Source organism: Trachypithecus francoisi, unplaced genomic scaffold (genome assembly GCF_009764315.1).
Source record: "Trachypithecus francoisi isolate TF-2019V2 unplaced genomic scaffold, Tfra_2.0 Lachesis_group15, whole genome shotgun sequence".
Classification (NCBI taxonomy): Eukaryota; Metazoa; Chordata; class Mammalia; order Primates; family Cercopithecidae; genus Trachypithecus; species Trachypithecus francoisi.
In genome coordinates this window covers 45,751,002-45,773,578 of record NW_022681460.1, presented here as the reverse complement: position 1 = coordinate 45,773,578, position 22,577 = coordinate 45,751,002, and the positions used below count along the sequence as shown (strand labels likewise).

The 22,577-nt window shown below is 32.8% G+C and overlaps 1 protein-coding gene across 4 annotated transcripts in view; it reads right to left on the bottom strand.

Moving 5' to 3' along the window:
* The window catches only part of GRIK2 (glutamate ionotropic receptor kainate type subunit 2), a 716,255-nt gene that overhangs the window by 11,633 nt on the left and 682,045 nt on the right, over positions 1 to 22,577 (bottom strand). For all 4 annotated transcript variants that reach the window (XM_033234701.1, XM_033234699.1, XM_033234702.1 and 1 more), the window contains one exon: positions 3,180 to 3,430. In XM_033234701.1, the coding sequence (XP_033090592.1) occupies positions 3,180 to 3,430 (251 nt within the window). The remainder of the gene's footprint in view (positions 1 to 3,179; positions 3,431 to 22,577) is intronic.

Genomic DNA, 22,577 nt, shown 5'->3' with positions numbered 1-22,577 from the left:
TTTGTGAAATATAAGAAATCTAGGCTAAAGACACAATTTTGATAAGTAAAAGTAAACTGAATTTCTGTATGCTCTCAAACATATGATAAAATCTAGGACTATCTTATGACTAATTTTAATAAATTAAGTAACTTGTTAAACAGCCATATAGACCATATAGACCAACCTAAATTTTCTTAAGTAAAATGAAGAACTGAGCCCCAAGAACCTAATTTATCAGAATAAATACAAGGAAGCATTTCCATTAAATTCATGATTATTTACCATTTTGAATTATATAGAAAAATAATTTATTTCTTTATGATACTTTTTTTAAACAGTTACTGCAATCAACTTCATTCTTAATTTAAATGATAGGTAGATAGGTAGGTAGGTAAATAGAGAAATAGGTAGGTAGGTAGATAGATATTATGCCACCAGGCACTATTTGAGGCCTTGGAGATACAAACAAAATAATACTAGGTCTTTGTCCTAAAGGCAAGAAGAATTTAATATGTGAAAAGGTACCCACACTCAGAAACCAACAAATACGAATACAATACGGTTAACGGGATAATGGAGATGTGCTTAGGGGTTCACAGAGTGAAGATATTTAGACTTAATGCTGGAAATGGTTTGACATGGGCAAAATACCTTCCCAGCTTTCTCAAAAGGAGATACATGTTTTTAGATTATGACAGTACCTGAAATAAACTAAGTAAAAAGATGAGATACATGAGTCACATTTTTTTTCGTTGCAATAGGAAATGAAAACCTACTTCCACTTCTTAGAAACAAGCTATGCTCTGTGCCCAAACCCATTATATCTTTTGATTAGGGAAAGCTTTCTGGACAAGTTAATGTTTCATTTTAAATGCCTAATATAAAATGTTTGTGAGAGTTTGCAAGGTACAATAATAGACAAGATTTGCTCCAGTCAAAAGGAAGAGCATAATCTTGGGAAATTGAGAGTTAAAATGTAGTGTGGCTGTAGTAAAGGTGCAAATTGGAAAGGAACAAAACATAAAGCTACAGCAGTGGACAGGGACAGTTGTGAAAGGGCCTCATCTGCTAACTTAAGGAATTTGGATTTTATTGTGGCAGCTATGTAGAGACAGTGTGCAAAGCATTGTGGAGTGACTATAATGCTCATGTAATACCTACTCAGTTATTTCTTTCTAGTGCAATGTTAATGCTTCATTGTTTCCATTTGAAAAGGTACATTAATTTTATTTTTCTAATTTTTAGAGGGTCATGTAGATCCACAGAATGTCAAGAGATCTGGATAATATCTGAAAAATTCAACTAAACTTGTTCATAATAACAGTGAAGCACATTACATTACAAAATTAAATCCTCATATCCTTTGTTTTTGTTTTAACCAAATACTTGTAAAACAACATTGCACTAGAGATACATCAATGATAAATCAGCCTAGATAAATCAAATGAACAGGACACATAGAGGTAAGTACAGTAGAATACCACATATCATCAAGAGACTAATTTGTTTTAATACTGAGCTATAACTTGAAAATTATTACATATGGATTATTTGAGGTTCCAAGTAGAAAACACATATTTCTTCTATGATTTTCGTTCTTATATAGAACATTAATGCATTAAATATCACACTTATTGACAAATTATAATGAAAATGGTAATTAATGAGTTAATATTTATTCTTTGGGTAGCTCTTTAGATTTAGTTTCAAAATTCATTTTGACACTATAAAAATGAGTATAACATAAAAAGTGTACTTAGACACACAAATGCAACCAATATTCGAGTTAGCCAAGCCAGCATAAATAACAACCTGAATGTTTTGTGAAAACAAATCATGTTATTTTCTGAATTCTTCAAACATTTTAATTGGTTATTTTAGTCATAGACAAAAGGGGGTTATAAAAATATACATTTATGATAACATTCCTCAGTGTCAAGTACTATAATCAGGCAAAAATATAGAAATACTGTATCCAAAATTCTGATTCCAGGAAGGATAAATATGACATAAGTTATTAGAAACAAAGGAGCATTTTTATTTTAAAAAATATGTCTAAAGGTACAAACACTTCAAAGAATATTAGAAAAAATATTTACCTGGTATTCCTGTATGGCATCATTTTCAAAATACCACTTTTCTGCTCTTTTTATTTACCAATGAAAGTTCATAAACCTCTTAAATATTAAAGATTATATAATCTCACTCTGCCAGTGGTTAAAGTTAAGTCTAAAATATTGTGAGTTTTATCAAAAACAAAAGAGATGTTTACATACTAAAGATTAAATAATGTACTACAAGACTTTAAACTGTTGGTTTCATCATATCCAGAGCAATAAATCTGCATACAAACAGTATCATATAGCATCTGAAAGAGTTATTTTCCTAGTCTTCCTCGTATTTATAGAAATGAGGAAATTATAGCACTAGAAATACAGAATCTGAAAGAGGTGACCAACTTTTCAAGGATAATACAAAAAACATTTTACAAATGACTGCATTAAAATGCAAAATATAGCAATAAACTCAATGTTTTTGAAGTTTATACATATTTTTAGAAGGACTCTGGTATAAAAACCAAAGAATTGATCAAGAATACTATTAAATGGCAAAAAGAAACTATAATATTTTCACACACTCATTAATGTAGAAAATTATAATTTCACCAATGAAAGTTAACATCTTTCTTAAGCTAGAAATTTATTGGACTAAAGCTATTCAGATAAAAACTTACTCTTTAACTTGAAACTGTTAACCCATATTGTATATAAAACCTCATTTTTAATCTGCAGAGTATTTTTTCTTTCATATTACAGTTTCCAATTTTTGCTCACTTAATTAACTGTATCTTATCACTAAACTCATCACTAAACTGTATCTCAAACTAAACTCAAGCAACAAAAGTTTTTTTTTAAGTCTGTAATAAGAGTAGAAACAGCTATTTTTCCTGAAGCTGACTACAATTAAATATATTACAATTAAATAAAAAATCCTAAAGGTGACTATGAGTCTTTTTGTGAAATATACTATATTTCACAAAATGAAATATTTTGTTATGTAATGAATGACATAAGACAATTTAGAGCAATAGTTCTAAGCATTATCATTAGTTGGTAACATAAAAACACTTCTGGTTTGCGTTTTAATATAACAACAAAAATTGTTTTAAATTTAAACTGTAAACAAGTAACATTTACCTTTTCCAATTGAGCGTTTTTTTTGGATTTGTATAAAAATTCTCCCACTGCCACAAAAACTGAAAGCACCAAGCCGGCTGCCAGAACAATGAAGATGCCACCAATATTCTGAACCCCCAGGGCACTGGCCTCTTTGCTCTCCTCTTCTGGGCAACCATTGCCCCTCCACCATTTCTCCTTCATCATATGCAGCTTGCCTTCCTCTTGCAGCTGAAGAATTGCTATGGTAATTTTGTCTCGATATGGAGAACCTAAGAAAGGAGAGGCTATGTTGAGTATTTCAAGGAATCCAAAATTTCATAATTAAAGGTTAGCAAGATGAGAGGAGGGCAGAGATTTTTCAAAGTGCTTCAAAGTGTGCCAGTGTTTTTTTCAGAAGAGAAAAACAACTGGAAAAAAAGACATAGACGTTAAACAAGATCATTAAAGTGGACAACCTTGCCAGATAATGAGGAATTAAATGCTTTGTTTCAAGAAAGAATATGTCTCCTAAAAGGTGGACTCAGTTTACAGCATTGTAAAATAGGAAGAAAGAATCCACAAAGGAAAATGGATAGAGTGCAAAGATGTTTCATTCATATCTACAATTTATTCTACACTGAAACCAGAGCACTGATAAAACAGCTATCTCTGTTTTTAGACCAGAAAAGTTGTGAAAAAAGGTGTTTCCCAAGATTAAATGCAGTAATTAAAGGGAATAATTACTAATAAGCTGTATTCGATGGTACCTTTTACTTAGGTGATAATGAGCAGTCACTAGTATCTGTTATGTGATGTGCATAACAGAAGTCACGGGTTGCATGGACTTAGATAATTTAAAAATAATTATGGCAATTTAATTTATAAATCAAGGGGCATACAGCCTGATATTGTACAAATTTGGGGCATTGTTTCTTTATCAGTTTATTTTTTCAGAGACAATGTTTTGTTTTGTTTTGTTTTCCAGTGGAGGCAACAATATAAACAAAATATATTGCTTATGCTAATTGAGGTACATATTCATCTGCATTAGATATTACATGATAAGTAATATCTGCTAATTCGTTGACCAGAAACATATAAAAATATTGAAGCACATGCATTTTTCTACATCTGTTCCAAAGGATTGGTTTCATTGCTTTCTCCCACCCAGAAATAGCCTGCCTCTAAAGTGTAATCTTTTTCCTAAGACACTATACTGCACATTCCAGTTTTTGTGTACAGATTCACCCATAGTGTTTTCCTGCTTGTGGAAAAATACTAAACATTTCAGCTTGTATTCAACATTGCCTGTAATTTTGCTTTGATTTAAATGTGTCCACATCTATACATCTTTCAGTGAGAGTAAGCAATTAAAAGTAGAAAGATGAGAATCATAGAATATAAGTAACCTGTTGAAAAAGTTGGAGAAATGAAGATCTACCAAACCCAACTGAAGAGCTGTTTCTTTAACATAATCTTTTCTCTGCTCAGAAGCTGTAGAAGTTTATGGCTTGTCTACATTTTTTACAGCTTTCCTAAATAGGGGCATTGCCCATTCCTATAATTAGAAGTCAAGTATTTTATTTTCATTATGCAATAATTCTCAACTATACTGAGGGAATTTCTGCTTCTCAGTTTCTTCCCTGTGCTCTTCTTAAAATACTAATCTAACACGAATGTGCAATGTAAATTCTGCCCCTCCACCACTTCAGATTTCAATATATTAGATCAGCTTATACTATTTTCTATTTTGATCACTCACTTACTGGGTATTCAGCCTAGGTTCCCTGGTATTATTATTTACTTGTTGAGATATGGTCTGTTTTCCTAAATACATTACAAGCTTTTTTGTATAGAGGATATCTATCTATCTGTCTGTCTATCCAATCAGTCCATTCACACATTTATCCATCCATCCATCCATCCATCCATCCATCCTTCCATCCATCCATCTAACAGATATAGAAAGATGCATGTGCTTCATTATTTTTATATGTTTCTGGTCAACGAATTAACAAAAATATCACTTATGTAATATCTAATGCAGATGAGTATCTATACCATTAGCACAAACACCAAAGCACACTAAAGAAACATCCATCCATCTGAGTTCTCATTTTTCAAACAATAGGCTCTCAGCAAATGTTTGCATATTCTGAGGAGCATAATAACTGACTAAAAGCATCTTAACATAATATAAGAGCAATAACATGGTGCTTGAGTCTCTGTGATATGTAATAAAACACCATAAATTAAGGTCATTTTGCTTGACTATTCAGTATGTATTAATTTGCTATATCTATCATGGTGCCAGTTGAAAGATCAATTTTATTCTGATAATCATATATTTTCCCTGCAAAATAAATGCTTACTTGATGGGATCTCCATTTTAAGCAGAATGATGGTTTATCAAATGTCTTTGAATAAGAAACAGTGTATGCAACAAATCTTGTGTTGATAGTGTTTGTGAAAATGGCCACACCTGGTTAACAAAAAGTTGTAATTTCTTTTCTTTGTGTGTGTGTGTGTATGTGTGTGTGTGTGTGTGTGTTTGTTGTTGTTGTTTATTTTTGTAGACAGAGAGTCTCGCTCTTTCACCCATGCTGGAGTGCAGTGGTGGGATCTCAGTTCACTGCCACCTCTGCCTCCCAGGCTCAAGTAATTCTCCTGCTTCAGTATCCTGAATAGCTGGGATGACAGGTGCCCGCCACACCGCCTGTATTTTTAGTACAGACGGGGTTTCACCATGTTGCCCAGCTGGTCTTGACCACCTGAGCTCAAGCAATCCACCCGTCTTGGACCCCCAAAGTGCTGGGATTACAGGCGTGAGCCATGGTGCTCAGCCTGTAATTTCTTTTATATAAATATAATTATAAGCAAGATTTGGAGGGTGATTACTTGGAAAGTAGACTTGCAAATATAAAAAATTCTTAATGCACTTAAGTATTTATTTTATGAAAGCTCATTTCTCACTTTGAGAACTATTGAAAGAATATAATATTATTGCCAACTCACTATATGCACCAACTGCATTGCGATGTCTATTCCAGCATCTTCAAACACTATATTCTCCATTACACTCTCAAGAACAAAATAATACACAAATAAACAAAAGCACCCTACTTTTCAGCAAGTGAGACACCTCTTGACTTCTTGCCACCTGAACTTCCTATTTCCAGCACTGATTGCAAATATACAAATTTCCCATTGCCAGCAAACCTCAGTACACTTGCCTTTATGAACACAGGAATGTTTAAATGATATTTGGTTTGAATCAAATGTACAAAGTTAATGGGCTTCTTATTAAGGTTTTAAACAAGATGAAATAATATAGGGAATATAATCAATGCTAATAAATCAGTGACATGTTTTACTTGTCCTTCCTTCATTGATCTAGTTTAAGTATTTTTTAAAAGGACAAGTAATTAAAAATGAATTATTACTTATTTGATATGTAATTTGATGCTCCTTTGGAAGTATTTCTAAAAATATGCCAGTTGAGGTTAAATGTGGACTGAAATTTCAGCTAGATGAAAAATCTCAAGGACACATTGAGACCAAAGAACGAAAGAATCTTCCATTCTCCATGTGACACGAACAGCCATGCACTTAGCTCTAATGAAGTGAACACTCATTAATTATGTAGATAGAGATAGTTCCTCCCAAGTCCAAACTCCCGTGTGAATCTGTACGCTGGCAAACGAAGAACTGATGTCACTGAATGTCAACTGAGAGAAGCTCAGGAGTCACAATGTAAGGTCGCCTTCAAGAAATATCTATATTTTTTCAAGAGGCCTCTAAGTTTAATTAGAAAACACTAAGGGAATTATAAATGTGTCTATTAGAACATGCATCATTGTAACTTAGAGTCAATTTTCAAACTGTTAGGAGGACAGACAACCATAAATGAATGGAGGAAGGTAGACAAAAATATCTGGAAAACTGCAACACTCAAAATAGACAGATGGCCTTCAGTTTCAGTTTTACTAAAACCTTGTGGGACTATATGGTCACAGGGTGAACATATTTTTTTTTTTTTTTTGAGATAATATGAAATATTTTGCCTAAATTTCACATACTTAAAATGTGGATAAATACATTTTTTAAAAAATTCAGGATAAACCAAACACATTTAAAGCCAAATTAGGCCTTGAATCTTCACTGCAATCTCTAATCTTTGGTTCTTTTTATAACCCTGCTCTCAGTGGGACTTTCTTTGATAATTTAAACAAATTCTCCATCTTTACAGTAAGGAACTCTTATGTTTGTAAATGCTTTTTTCACAAGTTGCCAAAAGATCCCATTTATCAAGTAAAAAAGTCCTAGGTTGTAGAGAGAGGAAGGAAGGAAGGAAGGAAGGAAGGAAGGAAGGAAGGAAGGAAGGAAGGAAGGGGGTAGGGAGGGAGGGAGGGAGGGAAGCAGGCAGTCTTAGTACATACATTTATTACATTGTAAAACCTCTTCATATGTCAGATGTATAAGAACTGATGCTCCAAATAAGCCCTCAAAGGAGGTATAGAGGCAGTTTCAAGTGACATACAATGATAGCATATGGATAGGCACATAAAAACTACAAATGTATCTCTCCAGAATTTCCTCAACAATAGACTTACTGTCTCTAAGTGTCCATTTTATGTTAAACTTTAATCAAATATTTTTATGTAATATTGTGATTTCATGAGAATCTCTCACAAGACATAGATTAAAACTCCTTAAGAGATTAAACTGTGATTATTATAAACAGTGAACACAAATCTCACCAAATATTTCAGAGCTAAATTGCTGGGTTTATTAAATTGAGTTATTCTTATCTTCCTTCTTTATTTCCTTTCTTCCTTCCTTCCTTCCTTCCTTCCTTCCTTCCTTCCTCCCTTCCTCCCTCCTTTTCTCTCTTTTCCCTCCTTTCCTCCCTCCCCACTTTTTCATTCCTCTGTCTTCCCTTTCCTTTTTTTGCCTTTCCTGTCCTCTCTTTTTATTTCTTATTCTTTCTTTTTTTTTTTTTTTTTTTTTTTGAGACCGAGTTTTGCTCTTGTCACCCAGGCTGGAGTGCAATGGTGCCATCTCGGCTCACTGCAACCTCCACCTCCCAGTTTCAAGTGATTCTCCTACCTCAGACTCCAGAGTAGCTGAGATTACAGGCACGCACCACCATGCCCAGCTAATTTTTGTATTTTTAGTAAAGAGGTGGTTTCACCATGTTGGCCAGATGGTCTCAATCTCTTGACCTTGTGATCCGGCCGCCTCGGCCTCCCAAAGTGCTGGGATTACAGGCCTGAGCCACCATGCTCAGGGCCCTGTTTCTTATTCTTTTGTTCCCTTCCCCTTCTTCCCTAACTTCCACTTCTCTCCCCTGCTCTTCTCTCCCCTCCCCTTCTATCATTCTTTCCTTTCCCCCTGTTTTTTCTTCTTCCTTTCTTTCCTCTCTATCATTCTAGGAACCTTACTTTTAGAATGAAATGTGCACGTAGTTCTAAATACTTAAGTTTAAAGTTTAAGTCTATTGTACACAATATGTTGATTTACTTCTTCTATTGCCCTTTTACTACCCTGTACAAACTCTGAATTTTACATGCCAATATTTTTCTCTTTATCTTATTTCATTACATCTAGATAATATAGAACTAATAATGTAAATGCAGTCAGCATTTCTTTTAATTCTGAGGGAGGCTTATTGATTGATAAATAACTTTTCTTTAAAGGTTGCACAGCAAATTGTCCAATAATGAACATATTGAAATCACGTTATCCTATATTGAAAAATATATCCTGAAATCAATGTATCTTATATTTAACATGCTGAAATTGCATTATCTTACATTCTGGAAACCTCTCATTCAGCCTTTCAAACGTTTGTGTACTTTCAAATCAAGCTTCTATATGCTTTAATCAGTTATAAGGGCCAGAAACAAAATCATTCTTGCTTTTTATAATATATCTCCTTCTAAAAGTCATTGCAATCAAACTGGCTATTCCCACATGCACTTCTGTTTTTGGTAAATGTACATCTGTTTGATTTTTAAAGGATTACTTGTACAAATAATCTTGAGTTATACTACATATCAAATATATGTCGTGCATATTCACATTACACATCAGCAAATTAAAGGCTTCCATCTATCTATTAAAGGAAAGAACAGAAAAAAATAAATACTTGTTTATAATGTTTAAATTTATTGTTGGGGAAGAATTTTTCCCTTCTCTTATTAATGTCCCCGTAAATTCTTTTCTTTTAAATTCAATTTGTACTGCTTTAGAAACAACAATTACTATTAATACTTATTGTAAAGTAAGATAATGTTAGATAACAATTATTATTGTTATTACATGTGTTCTCTGTGTCAAAGAAAACATGTTGCCCCTTCATTAGATTTTTCTGTCTGACTCTATGTACTCTCCTTTCTGCCTTTGAACTTACATATTGTGAACTCACAGCTTATCAATTTGTATTTTTTGTAGGTTCTCTTTTTCAATGTAATACATTTCTTCTAGCTTGTCATTACTTGAATATGTTAGGCATTATCTAAAATATACTAATTTGCATGCTTTGTGGGTATGTGATTATACCATAATCATTAATCATATAACATTCCAGGGACTTGTCTCAAAAAATTATAATAATGCTTTAGTTATTCCTCTATTTTGAAAAAGTTTAGTCCAATAATTGTTTCCAAAACATATACCCAAAAACATGAATCACTTTAAATATTGGCTTAAGACCAGACCAGACTACTTGTCAGTGGTAGGTAAGCAACCATCCTTTACTCACCTATTTCATTAAGCATTAATGAAGTGCTATCACAGAGTAAGAAATGTTTTATGAATAACATAATGAATTCAAAAAATGATCAATTTTAGTCAAAATACATCCTGTCAGAATTTCAGTATTGTACATCTTCTCAAGCTCTTATTAAATTTAATAGACTACATAGAGTTCATAAGCAGACTTATTTCACATTTCTTGTATTGACTGTCTAGAATATGTGGTGACAAAAAAGTTTACAAATTCTTACGCCTGTTTAAACACTATATTTTAGTTTGATGTTTTATTTAGTCAATAATACTATTATACAATATCATGACATCATTTTCTTTATTTTCTTTTCCTCTGTAGGACTTGGCTCAGTTTAAACTAAAAAAGAATTTCTGTGATTATTGGATTCATATATATTTATCCCAATAAGCAGAGGTGGCATTTGTTAGTATAATACCTGGTACACAATATGTACACAATATTTGTTGAATGAATGCATGTATACATAAAGTAACATAATAATTACCTAATAATTTGTCATACATTCTGACAATTTTATCTTCAGCAATTTGAATTATTTAGCCAAACTGTAATTGTATATAATCTATAATTATCTCCAATAGTTGTAATATATTTCTATAAAGCTAAGCATTTATTATGTAACAATTAAACACTTTGTGGGCCCATTTCTAACCTTCTTTTAAGAGTAGCTAAACTCGGGTGCAGTTACTGTCATCACTCCTTGTATTTTCTTTTGAAGGCTGATACGGTTTTGCTCTGTGTCCCCACCCAAATCTCATCACGAATTGTACTCCCATGATTTCTACATGTTATGAGGGACGTGGTGGGAGATAATTAAATAATGGGGACAGTTTCTCTCATACTGTTCTTGTGGTAGTGAATAAGTCTCATGAGATCTGATGGTTTTATAGGGAGTTTTCACTTTTGCTTCTTTCACATTCTCTCTTGCCACCACCATGTAAAAGGTACCTTTTACCTTCCTCTGTGGTTGTGAGACCTCCCCAACCACATAGAGCTGTGAGGCTATTAAGCCTATTTTTCTTCACAGTCTCAGGTGTGTCTTTATCAGCAGTGTGAAAATGGACTAATACAGAGAAATACCATTGAAAGGTCTTAATTTTATAGAAGTATAAGAAATTCATGAGCAAAAATGATAAAGACACAAAAAGAGTAATTTCATCTTTAAAAACGTATCAATCCATAACATTTTAATCCCAAAATGGTGTCAGATAAAAGTGAACCAATCTTTCTGATACCTAATAACCTTTTCACATTGGATATCTGTTCAATCACTACCTTGCTGAAAATTTTGTAGTGGTGCTCTTGAGATATCAGATAAAATACTAATTATTAACTATGTCACGCAATCCCTTTCTTTTACCTATCTCAAGATTCCTGTATTAGTCTGTTTTCATGCTGCTGATAGGGACATACCCAAGATGGGATAAAGAGAGGTTTTATTGGACTTACACTTCCACATGACTGGGGAGGCCTAAGAGTTATGGTGGGAGGTGAAAAACACTTATTACCTGGTGGTAGCAAGAGAAAAATGAGAAAGATGCAAAAGCAGAAACTCCTGATAAAACCATCAGATCTCATGAGACTTATTCCCCACCACGAGAACAGTATGGGGAACCACCTCCATGATTCAATTGTTTCCCAGCAACTCCTTTCCACAATACATGGGAATTATGGGTGTACAATTCAAGATGAGATTTGGGTAGGGACACGGAGCCAAACCATATCACTTCCTTTCTGAATTTATCCTCTCCTCCCTACATCTAACCTGACAACAATACAAATAAGTTGGGTTTCCCTCTGCCTGGGTTGACCTTTTTTCACTCTTTCTTTAATTTTCTGATTGAACTTTCTCTCACCCAGATAAATTTCTTATGCTGACCTTTTCATCTCTTTACAAACTTTCCCTAGGCTACCACAGAGATATATAGTATCGCTCTCTTTTGGAACAATAGCACATTTTCAGATATTCCTATATAGTATTTGGTATATAATATTTCAATTTTTAAAGTATCTTTCTCTCCATTAAGATGATAATATGAGTGTCCTAATGGCAAGGACCACATATGAATCAATTTTTACCCCTATGGTCTCACTATTAATTGTTAAGTACATAAATATTACTTAGCATAGCTGTGAGATTCTAAGTATATAATAGTGAACAATATAACCATGACACCTGCCCTCCTAGAGCTTTCAGTATAACAAAGAATATGTAAAATTTAGCAAGCTTTTACAAATAAAAAGGGGAATGTGTTACAGAATTATGTGACAGATGAAACTATAATAAATTAGTCTTCAAGAAAGGTAAGCAAAAAAGATTACTTCTATTTGATAAGAGGAGTAAGAATGATAATTCTTCTTTTACTTTTGCTACCTTTTTCTTCTCTCTCTTCTCTTTCCATCTACATTCCAGTTTTGGAAAGGTGTACATAGAAAAGGAAAATGATAGTGAGAGCATCTCAAATCGATTTTGTTCATTTCTTCTAGATTGAGAGGATAGGATGAGGTACAAGATATCAGGGCCACGGAAGAATTTACCCAACTATAAATGACACTGTTCATGTAGAAGTGAGAGAAGAGAGGTTAAAAATCATCTGGTATCAAGAGAATAAAAAAATTTTTCTAAAGATATATCTAATAAATAATTAGTTAAAAATGCAAATAACTTTTAAAACACAATCATAATAAACAACCCTACTAAAAAATGGTCCAAAGACCTTAACAGACACCTCATCAAAGGAAATACACAAATACCAAAAGAACATATGACAAGATGCTCCATATCATATGTCATAAAAGAAATGCAAACTAAAATAATGCTTTATTTAAAAAACAATGAATAAAAATTGCAAGAGTATGTTGCTACCTATCAATAACCTTGAATGTAAATTAATTCTGCAATCAAAACACATACAGTGGCTCCATGTATTTTTAAAAAGATCAAATTGTATGTTGCATATAAGAGATTATTTTTAGCTTTAAGAGTATTCATAGCTGAAAGTGAAGGGATGGAAAAGGTATTCCATGAACATGGTAACCAAAAGTCAGCAGGGATGGCTATACTTAGAGTTCAAGTGAAAAACGCTGATAGGAGACAAAGAAGGTCGTTATTTAATGATAAAGGAGTAAATACATTAAGAGGACACAATAATTGTAAATATATATACACCAAATATTGATTCACTTAAATAGATAAAGCAAATATTAATGGACTGAAAGAAGAAATTAAAATAATAGTAGAAGGCATCAATACCCCACTTTTATTAATAGGTAAATCAACCAGACAGCAAATTAACAAGAAAATACTGTGCTTGAACTGCACTTTTGATATTGTTTGGCTCTGTCCCCACCCAAATCTCATGTAGAATTGTAATCCCCACATTTTAGGGAGGGAACTGGTAGGAGGTAATTGGATGATGGAGGCAGATTTCCCCCATGCTATTCTTGGGAAAGTGAGTGAGTGCTCACGAGATCTGATGGTTTAAAAGTGTGACACTTCTCTCCTGAACCTTCATCCACTGCCACCATGTGAAGAAGGTCTTTGCTTCCAGTTAGCCTTCTGCCATGATTGTAAGTTTCCTGAGGCCTCCCAGTCATGCTTCCTGTTAAGCCTTCAGAACTGTGAGTCAATTAAAACTCTTTTCTTCATAAATTTCCCAGTCTCGGGTAGTTCTTTATAGCAGTGTGCAAATGGACTAATAAAACTTTATATGGAATGAACCTAACAAACACATATAGAACTTTCCATTCAAGAGCAGTAGAATATGCTTTCTTCTCAACTTTACATGTAACATTCTCCAAGACAGGGCATAGTTTAGGCCATGTAACAAATCTTAACGAATTCAAGAAGGTTGAAATTTTATGTAGTATTGTTTCTGACCACAACAGTATGAAAATGGAAATCGATAACAAGAGAAATCTTGGAAAATTAACAAGTATGTAGAAATTAAAAAACATGCTCCTGAACAAGTAGTAGGTCAAATAAAAAATCAAAAGGAATATTAAAAAATATATTGAAACAAATGACAATAGAAACACAATATATCCAAACCTACAGAATGCAGCAAATGCAGTTCTACGAGGGAATTTTATAGCAACCAATGCCTGTACTTAAAAAGAACAAAGATCCCAAATAGCCTGACATTATGCCTCAAGGAGCTAGAAAAGGAAGAACAAACTAAACCCTAAGGTTAGCGGAAGTAAATAATAAAGATCAGAACAGAAATACATCAAACAGAGAATGGAAAAACCATAGGAAAAAAAATCAGTAAAACCAACAGTCACTTCTTTAAAAAAATAAACAAAATAGACAAACCTTTTACTAGACTAAAGGCAAAAAGAGAGGAGACGCAAACAAAATCAGAAAGAAAAAGGAGGCATTAAACTGAAAACTCTAAACCATTACTGAAAGAGATTGAAAACACAATAAGTAGAAAGATATCTATGTTCATAGACTGGAAGAATTAATATTGTTAAAAATTTTCTTCCTGGCCAGGCCCAGTGACTCACGCCTGTAATCTCAGCACTTTGGGAGGCCAAGGTGGGTGGATCACAAGGTCAGGAGTTCAAGACCAGCCTGGCCAGCATGGTGAAACCCCATCTCTACCAAAAATACAAAATATTAGCCGGAAATGGTGGTGCGAGCCTGTAATCCCAGCTACTCAGGAGGCTGAGGAAAGAGAATTGCTTTAACCCAGAAGGCAGAGGTTGCAGTGAGCCAAGATCACACCAATGCACCTCAGCCTGGGTGGCAAAGCAAGAGTCCGTCTCAAAAAAAAATAAAAAAATAAAAAATAAAAAATTCTTCTTACCCAAAGCTATCTACAGTTTTAATGCAAGCTCTATTAAACTTCCAATGTAATTTTTCATAAAAAATAGGAAAGCCATCCTATAGATTATGTGAAGTCACAAAAAAGCCTAATACTCAAGGCAATAATGAGCAAAATAAAATAAAATAAAGCTAGAGGCATCACAATATCTGATTTCAAATTACACTGCAAATCAATATTAATCAAAATAGCATGGTACTGCCCTCCTCCCAAGAAAAAATAGACACATTGACCAATGTAACTGAATGGAGAGTGCAGAAATGAACCCACACATGTATGGTCAGTTGTCAAAACTATCAAGAACACCCAATGGAAAATAATAGTCTCTTCAATCAACGGCATTGAGAAAACTGGATATCCACAGGCAGAATATGTAATTTGGTCTTTTTCTCACACCATATACATAAATCAACTCAAAATGCATTAAAGAATTAAAAGTAATGTCAGAAATTGTAGAAGTACTAGAAGAAAGCATAGGGCAAAAGCTATACAACATTGATTTGGGCAGTAATTTTTTAGATTTGAATCCAAAAGTGCAGGCAACAAAAGCAAAAATAGACAAATGGCATTGCATCAAACTAAAAGCTTCTACAAAGCAAGGAAAAAAATTAACAGTGTGAAGAGACAACCTAGAGATTGTGAGAAAATATTTGCAAGCCATACACCCAATAAGGTGTTAAATCAAAATTATATTAAGAACTCACACAACTGAATAGCAAGAAAAAATTACTTAAATGAGTAAGGGACCTGAATAGACATTTCTCAAAAGAAAACATACAAATGGCTAACAGATATATGAAAAAAAGTTCACCATTGTTAATCATTGGGGAAATGTAAATTAAAACCACAATGACCTATCACCTCACACTAGTTAGAATAGCTATAACAAAAAAAGACAAAATATAACCAGTATTGGTGAGGATGTGGAGAAAAGGAAACCCTTACATACTGTTGATGGGAATGTGAATTAGTGCAACCATCATGGTAAACAGTGTGGAGGCTCCTCAGAAAACTAAAAGTAGAATTAGCATAAGATGCATCAATTTTACTTCTATGTATTTACTCAAAAGATATGAAATCAGTTTGTCAAAGAGATGTCCACACTCCATTACTCATTGCAGCACTTTTCACAATAGCCAAGTTATAGGATCAACATTATATTTATAATGAATCAGAGAATAAAGAAAATGCAGTATACATAGACACAATGGAATACTATTCAGCCCTACACAATAATGAAACTTCTGTCATTTATGACAACCTATATGAAACAAGAGAATATGCTAAATGAAAGAAGCCAGGCACAGAAAGACAGATATAACATATTCTCATTTACATGTGAGATCTAACACATTTGAACTGATAGAAGCAGAAAGCAGAGACTGGAGTGTTAACCGAAATGGGGAGATGATGGTCAAAGGGTACAAAATCTCAGACGAGAGGAATAGGGTCTTTTTAATCTATTGCACAACATGGTGAATATAATTAGTAACAGTGTACTGTACATTTCAAAAATTCTAATACATTTCAAATGTTCACACCATAAAAAAGATAAGTATCTGAGGTGATTGATACGCTAATTAGCTTATTTTAATCATTCCTTATTGTATTCATAAATCACAATGTCACTTTTATGTCATAAATATGTATATCACGAATGTTTAGCTTACAATAATTTTTTTAAATAATATAAACACATTCTACTTGAAGGAATATTTATAGAATACGCAGGAGAATACTCAGGTACCTAAGATCACAAAGGGAGATGCTTATATATGGCATATAAAATGTATCAATGAAGAATTCAAATTATAGACTATATGTATTATACAGTTGCCTTTTATTAATATTCTGTATATCCTCTAACTTGTGAAAAAGAGAATGTTATCAACCCGTAATGAAACAGCCAACTATTTTTACTGGTTCTGACATATTTCCTATATATTAGTTAAAAGTGACTGGTGAAATAGATTTGCTGTCATATTTCTTGAGTATTAAACCATGAAACTCTAACACTAAGTATGAAAATAGAAATAATTTTATCCTATAAACCCTACCATTCTTATGATTTTGGCATCAGCATAGTAATCATTAGAATAGTGTTAGAAATAGTTTGATTTCCTTACATTATGCTTTTGTTCCAAATCTAATGTAAAATTCCAAGGAATTAATTATAAGAGTTAGGATCATTTTATATTAAATCATTACCTAATTAATCATCAAGAACCCAAAAGTTGGGAGAAAAAATATTTTTTAAGCATTGCTTAAGTCCCTTTTGCAATTTAACCTGTCTGTTTTGGTCTCACTAAGCTCCACCCACCTAAGTCCCTGCACTAACAACAGGCATTTGTTTATGTCCAATATTGCATTTTCTCTATTTTATGTCAAATTTGTTTTTCCATGTCTGTCTTCTAAAAAAGAAAGATTATTTATATTTATATTTTATGTTCATTATTTTACAGAGCTAAGCAGGATAGAGTAATAACATTCTTGTAGATTGGTCAAATGTAAAGAAAATATACATGCCTTTAAAGATGATTTTTCTCCTAATACATTTTGAGGTCTGTTTACTAAACAGATTGTTTACTAAACATGTCTTTAGAGATGATACTTCTAATACATTTTGAGCTCTGTTTACTAAAAACTCAAGACATGTTTAGAAATGGAAAACCATTTTACTTGTTTAGGTAATGCCCTATGATAGGAATTTTCTTAGCTTTATACAGTAGATATCAATCACTTTCTTCCTACAAAATGTTAGTTATCAAATTACAATATATTGATTAGCTGATGGTAAAATCCCAGGTAGGTTTCATTAGAAACAGGTTTCCAGTTGGTTAACAATGGGTCATACTAATACTCTGCTTTCACTGCTATATATTTAATATCTCTAAATATATAAAGACAAGACATTTCTAAAAATGTAAAAATAGAGACCACTAACATATTCTTTCAATTATTAGAGAACATTTCTTCAAAACAGTTTTCATTTTTTAAAATTTTCTATAACCTCATATTAGAAGTGATCAAAATATTTCTTTAAAATTCTTTATGCTACATATTCTGATTCAAATACTATAAATACAATATGATCAATATTTATCACAATCCAATTATGTGAACATGGTTGTATCCACTTATACATGAGGACACTAAGTGTAGTAGGGACTCAGTAACTTCATCAGGTTTCATCCAGGTGAAACTAAAATTTGTACACAAGTCATCTGACTAAAAAGGCCACAGACTCCGTGCAACATGTTAAGAGTATGTCTGTCACATGAGCGTCAGCAAATGCAAAGCATTTGGCTTTGGTATTTAGAACAAACATTTGACTAGTTTTTTCTAATAAGAGTGACTCATTGATCTTACCTACCTCTGCTAACCCAAGGACAACTGTTTGACATAGTCTGACAGTCTGTGGCTAACTAACCTAAAGTAAAATTTGAAGTCATGGTCTTGGACTAATCAGTACAAAATATTAAATGAATTAAATGGTCCAATCTTTGCGTATAAAATCTGTCAGAACTCTGTTTTATGAGAATTATCCATTTCTGCATTGTTTGGGTACCATTTGGTCAACATTTACAATGTTAATGACGGTTGTTCACAGTGGTGCTCACAATTCATCAAATTCCCTCTTGAAGCCTCCTAGATTGTAGCATGCAGCCTGTTGATGATGTCTGTGGATAAGGCATAACTTATTGAGATTCTCATGTTTTCAGTGACATGTCATCTAGACTATAACAAATATGCCAGGAATGTACAGATTGAACAGGTGTAATTTGAGTTTTTTTTTTAATTCTGTCTCTGAAAATTATTAGATCTAGATGTAGCCCTGCAAAATCACTTCAAATATTAAAATTGTGCTGCTTATGCAAAGGGAAAACAGAATGCATTTTAATGGAAGGATTGACCTGCAGAAAGATGAATAGCTTGCATCAATTTTTCTGCATTATGTTAAACTAATGAAGACAAATGTATTCATTTATTTCAGTAAAGCTGAAAATCTAAAGGCTGGCAATTTTATGCATCTATAATGATGACTATTACAGTACTTATTATATGATAAATTGAGAATTTTAGAAATGGATGGTGAATAAAACAGGAAACAACATTCTTCTCATACTGATTTCCATTTTAACAAACATTAGCATCTGCCTCAAACAAACAACATACCTCCACCAGTACCAATTCTACATCTCTTATCTCACCAAATCATGAGAAATAAAAAAATAGTGAATCTTATGCATTTAATATTAGAAAATAGAAGTAAAAAAAGGAAATTTCATTTTGTTTATATGCCAAAGTGGTGCACTTCTACCATAAAAAGTCAATAATATAACCCATTGTTACATTTTTTATTTTAGGCTAATTATGGGTAAGTACATTATAATTTGATAAAAGTTACTTGAGGATTATTAATAGTATTACTGCTTTTGGATATTCATAGATAATACTGTTTTAAAGCATTAGCTTGTAAAGGTAACATTAAAGTTAATTACTAAATAAAATACACCCTAATATTTCTAATTAAATCAGTAAATATGAGAGAAACCAAACGTATATAACAGCTTTGTGTGTGACTAAAATTATCTTTAAATTTAATCTTCATATTAAAGGGCATTGTAAATATGTCCACTTCATCTTTACATTCCTCATGTATAGTGTGTATTTCAGTAATTCTCTAACTATTATATGACTAATTTATTTTAGGTTTTGTTCACAGAAATACTCACTGACTGTTAAATAATTATACACTCACTGACTGGAATTCACTATTGATTGAATCCCACAAGTAAAATAGAAACAACTGAAATTACAGAAAATTACATTATCAATAATATGCACAGACATGAGCACAATTCCATCCCTTTTTCAGCTGCCACATACATTGCTTGTTATTAAAGTTGTGAGGAACTAATACATGAAAGAAAGAGGTCACTAACTCATTGCTAAAAATAGAAATCATCTTAATGAGACCCTTCAGTCATTTTATAATATTTCTACCAAATTGCATAAAGCAAAGCAAAATAACACCAACTGGCCCTAATGGATTTTTTCTAGACTGCTGCTTTCCTACCAGCTCATGGACTGCTGAGTCTGCCTAGTCCTCAAAGTGTAATATGCATTCAACATTTGAAAAAGAGAAACCAAGAAGGCTTTTAAGTACGGGCAGTCAGGAGAGAAGCAATGCAGCCAAAAATGCCATTAAGGAGGAGAAATGTTCCCAGTTCAGATAAATAGATAATCACCTATGGTGAAATAAGAGACAAGAAGGCACGTGCTCACACAATTTAGACATTCCTTAATGAAACTGCCATGATTTTGCTCCTTGCTTTTAACTCACTCGGAGCTTTTAAAAATATTGTTTTGAATGAAATAAGAAGTTCGGTTAATGTACCGAGTAAGGTCTCCTGCAACTTCAAAAATCTACCATACAGTAAATGCCACATTAAAATAACGTTGCTGCAATCAGGAAAATTATGAAAGGAATTTAATGTCACTCCCGACTTAATTAAACTTGCTTAAGCTTATTTAGCATTTACCTTCACATCATTGTTGATTGCTCCACTAAGGTATTTTTGTGTAAACAGAGCTTCCTTAATTAAATAGCTTATTCTGAGTCATTCAGCGATCTCACAGCACACTTTGGGCAGTAACTATCACACTCAGAATGATGAATGGTGGTGGTGAGGTCCCTAAACAAATCAATGAGAAGGTAGCGTGGCAGGCTAAGAAGAGAATGTATGAATTTGGGGGAAAATGGGGCACGGGTGGATATATGTACAATTTTTAAATTTTTTTCTGATTTCCCACTCAAAAAGACTCATAATATTTCTCCTCACCAAACTACATAGGCTTTCTTGAAAATATCTCAAAATCTGAGAAATAATAAAAGCAAAGAAAAGGAAGTTCCTCTCTTTGATTACATATAGTATATTACTAAAGGTGAAATTTTCACTGTGGATTATAGCTCCTGAATATATAAATTAGAAAGCCTGGGGAACTTCTGGAACTAATCGGAATTTTGCAGAACCTTAGCCCATATTGCTCTGCTTTGAATATAGCTATTCTCATTAACTCTCGCTGAGAAAGCGCAAGAACCTCAAGGAATATTTTTCACACCTTAATGAATTCCTTTTTTTTGTTTATAATTACACACAATTTTAAAAGTAAGTAAATATATTAACACACTAATATCATTTTCAGCATGCTTCAGCAATGGTAACATAAAAGGCAAATGCTAATTTCCCAGTTGAGAAATGCAGAGTGTGATGGTGGTTGAAACAATGAACAGCAAAAGAGAGACAAATAATCCTGCCCTTATCCAGACAACGGAAACCAGGAGAAAGTGGTAGCAATGTATGAGTCTTATTCAGACAATGCAAACCCAGAGAAAATGGTAGCAATATATGAGTCTCACTCCTTTCAGAGATAACACTAAAAAATGTGTTCATTTATTTCAGCTCTTCCCAGATGAAACTATAGGATGATGGAAGCCTAGCAAACCACTGCTTCCACCTCTCATAACTACTTTATGAGTGTGCCTGATTTTTTAAATGTGTTCTGAGACATCAGCTAACCATATTTCTCCAGGTAGCCTAGCCTAATTTAGACTAAACTCTGAGAATCTATCAAGTACATTATTTGCCACATTATTTAGCATTTAAATGGACCTGAGATAATACAATCCTCTTCTTTTACTAGTTTAAAAAAAAAAATTAAAGTTAGAGGCCATACATTTCAAGTTACTTTTCCAAGAGCACTGTAATGACAAGAATAAGTTCAGAATATCAGTGTGCAGAAAACTGCATGATGACATGATATTCACAGCACATTATCAGCCTCTTCTAAGAATATATGATTTTTCCTAGGGAAAAAAACATATTTCAAAAATTGTCAAAGAAGTTGTTCATCACATATTCCAAATAACTGGTGCAGTAACTCATGAAGTTTCTGGGTTCAGCACACATTTCTTACTGAGGGAAAGAACCATAACTGACCTAACTATGCAGAATGCCAAGATTTGAGTACTCCCATTACACAGAGCTAAGGCAATAAACCAAAGCCTTACTGGAAATAAAAGTATAATTTAACACATTTTGAGAAGTAAAAAAATGTTTATCAGCAATATAAATGTGAAAATGCAATCATTTTAATACATTTATAGTATATTAAAATTAATTGCCCAATTTTGAATTTGTACATAATATTGGAATAACAGGGACAAAGCCTGAGGAAGCCTTTCCCTGGTGGGAGTATATTTTCTGTGGAGAATTTAAAAACAGTAGCATCAGTATCGTTATGCACTGGGAAGTCTAAAACATGTAAAAGATAAAATATTCCTCCTTTAAAATATCTTTTGTTGGTCTAAGTTCTAAACAATTATTTTTGAGTTTTAACAGCTGAGCTTTTATTGACTTTCAAATTAGCAAATATTTATCTTTAATTCTTTAATAAGCATTGTATTCTACCCACAAATAGAACTGGAAAATTGCAGTTACACCATTTACCCCTCAATTGTATGGACTCAGCTACACTTGCCTATTTTGGGAGTAAGAACTCAAGTTTATTTTTTTTCATTTCTATAATGACTGCACAATTATTCTTTGTTATGACTCTACCACATAAATGCAAGAATTAGTATCTCAAAATTTTGTCAAAACTAATTCAAGCTATTTTAAATCCTAATAAATTCAGATGATTTTCCATATGTAGTGTGATTTAATATTAATTGTTTTGGCAGAAAATTATTTGACTTCCTAGACATTTCAGAGTTGCCAGAAAGCAATGATTAATTTTAACCAAGTCATT